Source organism: Gymnogyps californianus, chromosome 3, assembly GCF_018139145.2.
Source record: "Gymnogyps californianus isolate 813 chromosome 3, ASM1813914v2, whole genome shotgun sequence".
Classification (NCBI taxonomy): Eukaryota; Metazoa; Chordata; class Aves; order Accipitriformes; family Cathartidae; genus Gymnogyps; species Gymnogyps californianus.
This window is the reverse complement of record NC_059473.1, coordinates 39,977,755-39,989,945: the sequence shown is the minus strand read 5'-3', so window position 1 is coordinate 39,989,945 and position 12,191 is coordinate 39,977,755. Positions and strand designations below refer to the sequence as shown.

The following is a 12,191-nucleotide window of genomic DNA, read 5'->3' as shown; positions in this document are numbered from 1 at the left end:
ATACTGAGCACATTGTAACTGTTTGTTTGAGAGGTGGAGATGAGCCTGTGAGGAGTCATCATCCACACAGGCTTTGCAAAAATTTAACATCTGACAAACAAGCACCTGCTGTGGCGAGGACAAGGTTTTAGTTCTAGGAATTTCATAAATATTTATTTTCTATGAATATATGGTTGCATCTTGCCGGAATATTAATATTTATATTTTCTCTACTTTCACGGTTGTTTTAGAGTCAGAAGAACCAGGCATCGCAAGCGTCTCTGCTAAAACACACAGCTAAATTTAAACCGGACAGTTTTATTTAATATCGCTAAGACAGAATATTTTAGCTGTTTTGACACGATGGTATTTAGAATAAAATGTTCTTTCACTTTCTAAAGCTCAGATACATGGAAATCTCTGCAATTGCTGGGAAAACTCTATTTTTACGAGAAATGGAGTACTGTGAAGTGGCAGGTTTAAGGGGCTCACTCACTCGGGGCCTGGCTGCAAGGACAGCGGTGCGCAGCACCGTGCAGCACCGGCCCCCGCCTCACAGGCCAGATGTGGGTTTCGGTCACGTTTTCCATCGCTTTAGCACAACGGGGAGCGACGCCCTAAACCCCAGCGTGGGGTGGCGCGGGGCCCCGGGGCCTGGGGAGCAGGCCGGGGCTGGGCCTCCGCACTGGGATCCAAATTTTGGGCTTGATCGGCGTTTTGGGGGGGACTGCGGCCGTGGCTGCCTGCCCGGTGCAGTACTCGAGGCCGGCACGCAGAGCCTCCAGCGGACTACTTCCATCGTCTTTCACTTGCTCGGTATGGTAGCAGGCTGCGAAGGCCGCAAGCGAAGAGCTTTCCAGGGCGGAGGGAAGGTGGCTGCGTCTGTCAGCCCGGCCCGGCCCTGCCCGCTGGGCAGGCCGGCGGCAGCCGGGCGCGGGGAGCCACGGCGGCTGCGAGGAGCGGCGGCCGCGGGAGGAGAGGGCTCGGCCGGGCCCGGCCCGGCCAGGCCCGCGTCGCCATGGCGACGGCGCGGGGCTGCTGCCATGGCGGAGAAGGAGGGGAACGGCGAGGGTAAGGCCGGGCCGGGCCGGGGCCGGGGCCTCCCGCCCTGCGGGGTGCGCAGGAAGCCTGGCCGGGGGGACGGGCGGGCGCCGGGCGCCGGGCGCCGGCCGAGTGAGGCCCGCCCCGCCGCGGCCTCCGGCGGCGGGAGAGGCGGCGGCTGGTGGGGTCTGCCCTTCCCGGGGCTGGTGCCAGGATGGCACACGGACGTGCACTGAGAGACACAGACATATATATGTGTGTGTGTGTGTCTGTCTGTGTGCATGTATGCATAAATGTATGTATATACGAATGCATGCACACGTACATATTTAAACACACATATAAATACACTCCCTGCCCCCGCCATCCTATTCAAGGTGGCCTCACCACTGCTCCCACCTCAGGCCTGCCCCCGCCTCAGGGCCAGGGGCTTCTCCCCAGCGCTCCCTGTCACGGGGGATGCCACCAGCCGCCCGCTGCAATGCCACCCGTGGCCAATGCCACTCGTGGGCAATCGGCACGGGTGCTGGCAGCCTTATGGTTGTGTTCCTGCCATGCAGGGTGCACCCAGAGTTGATGGCGGCGGGGCTGACCGCCTCATCACGGCATGGGGTGGCTTCCAGGGCAGCCGGGACGGCTGAACCAGCTGCTGGAGCCAGTTGGTCATTGCCCCTTGCAGTCATTTCTGGATGCATCAGGCTCTCTCTGCCAGGAAAAAGTAATCTGTGCTGCTGATAGCACCATGGCTTATTTTTAGAGGCAAGTGTGTTCTACTTTAGGGAGTGTTGCCAGAAATTATATTTTACAGGCTAAAGGTAATTCCTCCTATAAGGATATTCAAGTATCGTTTCAAGGAAAACGTACTTTCTGAAAAACTCACAATATTGTGACTTCTAAAATCCATCTTTTCCATAAGTAAACTGTGTGTTGTAATAGTTTGCAAATTTTGAACATTGTATTTGAAATAATCTAAATAATAGATTATTTAATATTATTTAGGAAAAAACCTAATATATTCTGTAGAAAAGTCATGTATAAATAGTTGCTGTGGATGGTGCTGAATGAGTAATATGATTTTGGTAGAAGTATTTCTAGCGTGCACTTTGCAGTGTAGATATCTTCCAGAAATTAAGAAATAAGACTGAAGTAGCTTCAGTGAGGACTGTTCTAAAAGTATTATTTCTTTTATATTGTTTTTCATTTTTGTTTAGTCTTGTGAAAGCATATTTTTTGCGTCTTTCCAGTTTTGCAAATGAAGCTGAGGTACAGTGCTGGCAGAGGTGGATAGAGATGATAGGATAACAGCCTAGAAGTCTGCCGAACCATCTGAGAAGAGGGAATCTGGTGTTCTGGCAGGATAACAGTAATATTGGGAAGTTCTGGCTCCATATATTTTGGGCACCCATATGTATGAGATTGAGATTTTGCACCATTTTGTCAATCTCCAGGCAGGTACTCTTGGAGAAGGAAGGTCATAGGGTTTTGATTGCTTGACTAATGGCTTTTAATGCCGTTTTTGTAGTTTCAAAGTGAGAATACTTTGTAAGAAGTTTAATTACTGTACTCTGTTGTTTTGGGTTTTTTTTAACACTTCATGTTTTTTAACATCCTGTAAAACACTATTGCCAATAGAGTATCAGATCTCATCTTCTAGAGGAAAATTGTGCTGTCATCCTAAACGACCTTGACCCATAAACTCCATTCCTGGCCCTACCGGACTTCCCGATGGATCATGGAAAGTGACATACTGGGCTTTGGTTTCCTATCTGTAGAACGAGGACAATAACCTGTATCACACGGACAAGGCAGCTTCCGTCACTCATGAAATTCATAGTCTGTTGTTAGGCAAACCAGTTGCTTATTGCCCTATAAAGGTGTCTCATTATTATAAACGCGGTTGAGGTAAGCTAACAGTCAGTGTCTCATTAAACTGCAGAAGCAATCCCATAAGAATAAGTCGCTTACACCCATTTCAGAGTTGCTATTAGACTTCTTGCAGATAGCAGTTAGAGGATTAATTAGGATTCCCTGATTCCGGATTCACGCATCGATCATGCTTTCTTCCAACAAGCATTCCACATCTATGCAAACTGCAACTTTTACTTTATTATGCTTCAAATAGAACAATAACATTAGTTGTATTGTCAAATAATTAGTCTTTAGGGTATTCCTCTTGGTTCTTTGTAGAACTGCAGTTCCACCAGCTTTCATGGTAAAGGTTTCCCTTAGGTCCTATTATTTTCAAGTTTTGTCTTCTTCAAAGTTAAAATGGCTGCTTAAATGCTTTACAGATGTACATGATGTACACAAGGAGAAATGGTGAAAGGCCAAATCCTGCAACCTCTTTTACATCATGTTACTCACATGAGTACTACGCTCTAACTAATGCAATTCTTGTGAATAAAATCTTATATGTGCATAAGTGTTAATGGGATCATGCCCATACTATCTGTAGCTACATGTTTTATGTATGAATTTATATCCCTACATTTGTGCTTTGAATGTTGTTTAATGTTTTTTCTTCATACCCATCTGATTATGCTAGACTGTTTGCTTAATCTTTCTCTTCTGTGTATTTGTCTGTATCTTCCCTCCTATCATTCTGTTTCTTTCCCTTTTTCTGCTATTTAATTCAGTCTGTCTGTTCTTCCATTTGCTCTCAGATACTTTCTTTGTAATTTGACATAACATGTCAGATTTTCTAAGTTTTAGTATCTCTGATCTCAATACTGATGTTACTAGAACCTGAAAGCAAAATGTCAGACCGGTAGTGCCTGAAGTAGAACTAGACAGAAGACAAGACATATTTTTCTCCAGCTGGGATTTAAGAAATCACATGAAAGTACATAAAGGAGAGAATGCTCAGTGTTCCTATATCATTATGGTAATGTTATGTAATTGATCAGTGTTAGAGTTTTTCTAAGACCATATTCTTTGTGCCAGTTAGTGCATATTTAAAATGCAATTAATAAGTCATGAATTTTAATCCAAAAGGAAGTATATTTAATAGTCTGAGCTCCTGTTTCACCCACTTACGCCCATACGAAACCGAGTAACTAGTTCTGGATAACAGATGTCCTCCAGAAAGGTACCTGATTCTGATGCGAAGACCTACGGAGATGGAGAATAACCATTCTGCGATGATGGTTTTCTCTGCTAAATGATTAGTAGTTGTTCTAGGTAGTTTGAGTTACAGCTGCAATATGTAATCAGGCCTTACAGATCCTCTTCCCCACTTACGAAACAGTCATGTGGAGGTTGTTAGTGGAGATAGGAAAGAGTTTTCACCCCAAGTTTAGTGCCTTATGTAAATACAGTAACAGTGTGTTCAATCAAACATATATATCTGCTCTTTAACTGCCCTGGTTTGCCGCCTGGCACGCTGGTGAAATCAGAGATTTACTGGAGTTTACATTTGGTGAGAACTAGCTACGTATCCCATTCAACTACTACCTTCTGGCAAAGAAGCAGAGTTGCCCCTACTTCATCTGCCCTGCCGAATCCTCCTGTGTCTGGAGGTAGGATCTAATCCTCCCCTCTCCGTGTCACCTGGCTCTGCCTGGATTCTGTATCGCTAGAGATATTGAGAATGTGCTATCAATGCTCATGCTGTAATAAAATTGCAAGTCCGAGCTTAGAGAGCCTAGTAGCTGCCATGAGCACTGTAGGCAGTCGTAATCATTAATTTTGCTCAGAGCACGCTTAATTAACATCAGAGTTTCAAACCTGACACAGAAAAGCGCTTAAGCTGTGTATGGCTTTGGGGAATCCCGCTAAATGGGGTAATATGATGCACATGACACTTAAGCACATGAGTACATTTAAGGGTCTTGCTATATTGAGGATTTTAAAATGTATTTTTGAGGGTTTCACAAATAAGCATCAGCATTTGAAAGGTACAAAAGCTATGGATTAAACACAATAAACCTTCAGGCTAAAGTAGTCCATCAGACAAATTATCTCTAATTTAAAAAGTGGCAGTGTTTCATTTATGGAAAAAAATACAAAATTAGTATGAGTTGTTAAAAATAAGTAGCTTTTATAGGGCTAAAGCAAGCAATATTTCATCTCTAGAAGAAAATCTGAATATAGGAGATCACTTAGGAAATCAGTGTGCAGTTTTATCACAGTGGAATTTACAGATGAACACTATGAATATGTTTGTATCCTCTTGTTGACATTGCTGTGAGAAATGACGTGAGGAGAAAAGTTTATAGCTTTTATTAGACTGTAATGCAGTTTAACATGCACCTTGACATCAATCTGAGTTACGTTTTAATATTTGTACTTATGTGAGAGTGAAACAAAAAATAAATTATGTCCATCTCCCATGGACAAACACAGGCTGTAGATCTGATCCTCTTGGCTATACTCCTGCAGTAAAAGTTGATCTCAAATGGATGTAGAATAGGTAATTGCAGATTGACAGGTTTCTTGTTTCCATGGTGCATAAAATGGCAGAAGTTTTTCAGTTTGGCTTTACTTCTAGCTGACTTATTGAATAAAAAATTGGCTGGTGTGCAGAAAGGCTTTAAACTTTTTTGTCTTTTAAACAATGCCAACCAGCAGATACACAGTGCTGACAGGGAGCTTGAGAACTCCCACAAATTATCTTTCCAACAATAGTTAACATGTTATTAAGAATTTCCATGTCTACATACTAATTATTCTGAGATCTGAGGGGTTGGGGTTTTTTTTGCAATTTAGGAGTACCTTATTTTAGGTGAACAGATACTGCTTCATTGCTATTGGCAATAAAATGTGGCGGGCTAAAGGTTGTGGAAGGGAAATAGTCTTTCAGGTAACAGAGGTCTGACATGAACCTGTTGTCGAACGTGCTCAATGTTTAGCCCCCTGGGTGGGAGGTGGCCATGCAGACAGGGGTGTTGGTCACACCACTGCTCTGCCCCGGCCAAATCCTGCCGTGGGGTCCGGCTGCCGCTGCTGATGTTTCTGCCATGGGGGGGTATGGTTGAGGTAGGGGGCAGAAGCTAAAAAAAGCTTCTACACATCCTGCGAGGTATCCTGAGGAGAGAAGTAGCTGTGGCAGCAATGTCCCAGCCCAGTCTGTGTGGAGGTGGGCCTCGTGCCAGGCGCGGCAGAGATGGCAGGGTGGGCACGGGACAGTCAGAGATGGGGCTAGGGGTGCTGCAGAAGGTGGCCAGAGAAGCAGGGAGCTCCCTGCGCGGAGCTCGCAGGTGCCCGGTGCGGGGGTAAAACCTGTTGGCACAGTGAGGGGCAGGAGGTCCCAAAACCTACCTCTGGCCCCCACGGCTTTTGAGATTGGATTATGTGCTACCTGAGAGGTCTCAGGAGATATTGTTATAAATGATCTTTAATTGTAAATGTCCATCTTTAAGAAAATGCAGACTCCCAACTTTTTGGAAATGTGACATCCTTACTGTTCAATGTTACATAAGCGTGGGTAGTATGTGAAAGCCCCATGAACATAAGATTGGAAGGAATTTCCTTGAGTCCAGCCTGGGGCTGTATACAACCATAACTTTCAAAAACTTACCAAGCTCCATCTTAAAAATCGTAAGGATTATTGTGTCGCTGATGTAAGGTCACAGGAGGTTCTGGACTGTTACTGCTGATGGTCAGGTTGAAAATTAAGACTTGAATTCTGAAATTTATCTGTGAAGAGCTTGTGTCCCTTTTTTCTGTTTGCCAACTTTCTCCTTTAGCTTACCCTGCCTCAAATGGTTATAGAAGTAAGTCTTATTCCCCATTGATGATAAATGTAAATGTCATAAATTTGTCAGCTGAAATGCTGTTCAAATTCAGAATATTACTCTTCTGAGAGTATATCCAAACTCTGGCAAACAAAAAGAAAATTGGTGGTTAAATTCATTCACAATATGTAAAGAAAGTGATTTAGCCCTGTAAGTGATACTTTCAAGACAGCTCCTTAAAAACCAAGCAGCTGCAGCAAACCCCTGTAATCCCTTGCCATTTTGTTTCACTGTAAGTCATCTTTGCTTGCTCAAAGCCCTCATGCCACAGTAGTGCAGATAGAATTGCAACCAGTCTAGAAACTGTATTTTTTTTAACCCATTTGAGACCCTCTCAGGAAAACTGAAGGGCTTGTGATACGTTACATAATAACAATATTAAAAGTCATACTTAAACCCCCTCATTCTCCCATTATATTGTAGACAATTACGGTTCTTGCAAAAGAAGAAAGTTTACAGTCTGCTGTATTCTAGCAGCGCTACTGTGGTGCTGTAGTTAAACTTTATAATGGCTTATGTTTAAAATAAATTAATTCTCAGAGCACTAATATCCACTTGATTCTGGTCCCTGGTTCCTGACCACTTGAGCAATCAGTGTGCAGAGGCAGTTTAGTAGGCATATTCAATTTATGAGATGTTTGGTGCTGCCGCACATGCAATCAGATGTACATGCACGCCGCTGGTGACATGTTATTCAGTGCCCTGTTGGGGCCATCCCACGTCATTGGCAGAGTGAGCTGCTGTTGTGGGGCACGCAGCAGCGTGTGCATTACTGCATTTTGGTGGAGCTTGGTGTGGTGCGTATGTGTTGTAGGCTGTGGGTGTCGGAGTTGTCCTTTGTGACTCTGCCATCCACTTCTGGGGCCAGCGCCGTGGAGAGTCCAGGAAAAATGGAAACAAATGCCTTCTGCGACCACACAGCACAGCAGCAGGGGTTGTGTTCTGCTGGTGTCGCAGCCAATGTAAGCTCTTCCTTTTCAGCAGCAGCTGGAGGTATAGCAAGACTTTCAGCATCACCAGGAGAGCTATATATCCTTGCAGGGCAGTTTGCTGCTGGTGATAAAAGAGAATATAAGTATGGGCTAGACATAACTCTTTCATTATGTCCCAGGTGTGGCTGAGATGAAAGATACAGAACAAATTGCAACAGTGGAGAATACTGTTTTTGCCGGCTCTGAGCTGCAACAGGAGTGCTGACTGGTACAACTGCCAGAGTTGGGATTTCAGGGATGTGCAAGACATCCCTAATGGAGATTTATGCTGAGCTTATCTCTGCCTTGTGAAAAGGGAGACTGCATGCAGCCGGTACTGACTTTAAAAAAAGTGTCACAATTATTTTTTGCAGGCTAACAAACGTCAAGCACTGGCATTTCTTTCACTTCACTGTAGGAAGGATAACACCAGGATAACATCATGACTTTCCTCAAGAGAAGTATAAGATATTAATTGTGTATTATCTGTGAATCACAGGCGTACAGTGGGCAATCCAGATCTATGCATAGATGGGACTTCCTTGCTTTCTTTAGATGACTGGAGGCATGTCTCCACATCATCTGCTCAGAAGAGATCTTTATATCAAAAGGAAAGAATTTTCCCCCATCATTCTGCAAGTTAGTGTGACAGCATGTTGTTTCACTGTCCTCAGTGTCAGTTGCATGCAATGGCAAGTATTTGGCAGCTTGTCTGTGGGCACCAGCTAGCAGGAGAGCTTTGCTGTCAGAGCTGGACCTGTGCAAATGATTAGGGTGAGTGATATTACTCAGAGCTTGCTTCTTTGGCTCATGGAGCTCCAGGCTTCGTGAAGTCAGGCTCAGCCACCACTCCAGTTGGCTGGCTGAAATCTAGGACATAATTGAGACCTGTTAGGTCCAATCTGGGTGCATGTTTCTTCCTGGGAGTCCTTATTGCATGCTGCTTCCAAAGTAATAATCTGCAACAGTTGTGAGGCCTGTGGAACTAAAGCAGCATGGCTATGGCCAGCTGCTTGGGAAGACAGGCAGGACCAAATCCTGAGAGCTGTAGTTGAACATTTCATGCTGTGTCCTGATTGTTGCTCTAAAAATGTTACAGTTACTCCTGACATAAAATGTTTGACAGCTTATCAAATGAAAATGCGTGTCATTATGATCCAGGACTCAATAGCTTCTTCTGTCCTGTAAGACCACTGTGACTGTCCCATCTTAGAGTGTTGAGGCCTGTCTCATCCAACCCTTCCCTCCAAGAAGTGCAAAAAGGCAAAACAGGTTTGAGGAAAAAAAATGTGTTTCAACACATGACCAAATATTAGGGGAAAAAAGAAAGAAACTGGCTTTTCTGCAAGGACTCTGCAACAACAAATGCACAAGCTGTGGGCAAACAGATTTGTGTCAAAGCTGGGAAGAGGCAAACCACTGTGGTCAGGGTAGGTGCTGTTGTATTTTGAAAGATGCTCAGGAGGACTGCCAAGCGTTTCTGCTGTAACGATGACTCCAGATTCTTTCAAGCTCTAAGAGATTATTCCTACTTTTTAGCTGAGGTTTGGGCATACGCAGGGCATACTCCACATGCATTCCTTCTGTTTCCCAGTCCTATGTATTCTCCAGAGGATATAGGCGATAAGCTGTATGTTACTGTTCACAGCATGACCCTGCACTATTTAATGTGGGGGTGACAGTGGGTTAGGATACAAGGAGTAAGGCGCTTAAGGTCAGATCAGGGCATTAGCTCTCACTGTTGACTGTTTCAGAGCTCAGAGGGACTTTGTACTCAGGGTGATAAAAATCTGTAAGCTGTAGCTATAGGGAAAGGTGCAAGACAGAGCTATGAACTCGCACAGCAAGGTGCTTGTCACTGGGCGCTAACTGCTGTACCCCCAACAGCCAGGGGGACAGTGGGAGATGGCAGGAGGAGCTCAGGCCAATGGCTAGGTGGAGCTGCATGCAGTCCCTAGAGCAGCAGCAGCAGCAGAACAGTATGTTGGAGCTGGAGGAGGGCTGGGTGCCAAGTATTTGCTTGTGCACTTCCCTGCTACTTACAGGTAGTAATCCTCCTGCACAGTATCATCCTGGCTGGTCAAAACAGAGAGCAGAAAACCTGCCTGTGCTGCTGTGTATGTGGGAATCCAACTTGCATTGCCGTTTCCTGATGGAAGGGCTTCTGCCTACTACCACCAGTGAGGCAGTGGATGATGACTTCCACTGGACCATTTTCCTTGCAGATGTGAAAGGAATGCTGTAGCATGGCTTACAAATTACTCACTAGAAAATGTGTCAGAATGTCTTGCAATTTTAACTTGAATTAGGCCAACTTGTGGTTTTCTTTTCTGATGTGTTTTTTTCTGGGCATGCTGCTAAGTCCAGAACACCTCATCAGCAGGAGAATCTAGTGCTGTAGCCAAGTCCTGGCCCCAGCCTACACACTTCCATTTCCAAGGCCTGGACTAGCCCGTCTCGGCTAGGTGCTGCTATGGGCCACTGCCTGGGCTTGCGACAGCTCAGGAATCCCTGCCAGAATCTGTCTCGTCTTAATTGCTTTGACCTGGAACATGATGCATACTGCATCCCAGATGCATGGTCATACCAACCAGCCAGCCACTGCACCTCCGTTTCTCCTCTTTGGCAGATGCAGACCAAATCACAAAGTTGTTCTGTGCAGTGAAAGTAGGAAGGACTACTTCCATACCATCCCACCAAAAAAAAATTGAAAAATTGATCACTCATCAAACCTCAGATAGTGCTTCAGGTTTGAGAAAATTGAACTCTAGCTGAGTATAGCTAGGTAGTATTCCTTAATCATTTCCCAGGATTGCAGGCTTCTCTGCTGATGCTTGTGAAGACTGGTGCTTCAGTATATATAGATATATATGTAGATATAGCATATCTACAAAGATTGTGTACAGTAAAAACATCAGGGTGTATTTTGTTGAGCTTTTCTTGGGATGCATGAAGTGCTGCCACTAACATGGATTGATATGTACCTGTGTTGCATCACTGAGACTAACTGCCTACAAGGGAATGGTTTTTTCCCTAGCAAACCATATGATTGTAGCATCCTTCCGCAGTATGTCCCAGGATTGCGTAGACTGAGCTTACCCTCACCAACAAGCTGCTCAGCAACTCTTTGAGTGGCAGAAAGGAAGGATTTTCTTGCCTGTAGGGCAGGGGAGACTAACCACACGCGGCACATGAAGAGATGCAAAGATTATGATGACAAAAGCACAAAGCTGGAAAAGAAAGTTCAGCAGAGCAAATGGGTGCTATCCCGGAGGGGACAGTGCTCCAGGGCAAAGCGAGCAGAGTCGACTGGCGGTGTCAGCCACCTCTGCCTGTGTGCATTTCTGTGTAAGAAGCTCAGCCAGGTAATAGGAGGGGCAGAGTCGTATCCCTTACCACATCCTCAGCACGTGCTGCTGCTTTTTTTTTTTCAATGGCAGCAAACTTGCAGTCCGTGTTCCATATACCTTCCTCATGAGCAAACCCGCCACGTGTCCAGCCCTGAAGAGCACTTAGTGGAGTTTTACAGACTGTAAGAAGCACTGTATGACATTAGCAGGATTCCTGCTGGGACCCGGTCCCGCCTAGCCACTCCTAACATTTAATATTCCCTGACCCTCTTCCCTTCACTTGCAAGTTCTGCTTGATTGTAAAGAGTTTCAGTAAGTTTAGAATAAGTTTGGTTTGTGTTTTGTGTGTGGGAAGTCCTTACGCCTTTTATTTCTTTGACAAACAAATTGCAATCCTCCATTCTGGGGACCTCCAGAAAGAATTGGGTGGAACTAGGGAAATTAATGCCTCTGTTCCAGAAGCCTAGGCACAGGGAGGCTGTCAGGGTGGTAGTATAGGAAGTGGTGCAGAAAATAGTGGTTTATTGGTCCCCTCCAACATATGGACAATTTTGTTTTACAGCAAGCATCTGTCAAGGAATTTGCGGAGGTAGCAAGGATATCCCTCGTAACTTGCCCTTCTCCATTCCCATAGGCACATGCATTATCTGCAGCAAGCCCAGGCAGTGGTTGTAGTTCCACTGGGGCTTCATGCTGACATACTTTGTCATCTGCATCCCCTGGCTTTAAGAAATACAGTGCAAGCTCTCGACAGAGCAAGCAAACAGGATCCTGGTAAGGATGTGGGAGTCAGGTTTAATATAGCAGCTGTTCAAGCTGTTATATCATTATGACGCAGGGCAGATAGGTATGAGTTATCAAGTACTGAGGATGCAGAGTGATCTCTGTGGACTGGTGTGGGGGCTGTTTGCCCAGCACAGACCAGGCAAAATAATGCCATCTTGCAAGAGCAACCAGAAGTGACAGCATTAAAATGGGTTTGAAGACCTACAAGGATGTGTACTGCGAGGGAAAGAAATATTTTTTTCCATTGATGAAGAACCGTATTTGATCCAGAAGGGAGGGCAGTAGACAAGGTTGACCATGACTCCAGCACCTCTGGGGAGAGATAACTG

General features: G+C 45.1%; 1 protein-coding gene across 1 annotated transcript in view; it reads left to right on the top strand.

Annotated features, from left to right (window-relative positions):
• Nucleotides 1-1,014: 1,014 nt before the first annotated feature.
• EFCAB2 (EF-hand calcium binding domain 2) overlaps nucleotides 1,015-12,191 on the top strand; it is a 33,152-nt gene continuing 21,975 nt past the window's right edge. Inside the window, exon 1 of the mRNA XM_050894694.1 lies at nucleotides 1,015-1,050. Coding sequence (XP_050750651.1) covers nucleotides 1,023-1,050 — 28 coding nt within the window. The 5' untranslated portion in view covers nucleotides 1,015-1,022. The remainder of the gene's footprint in view (nucleotides 1,051-12,191) is intronic.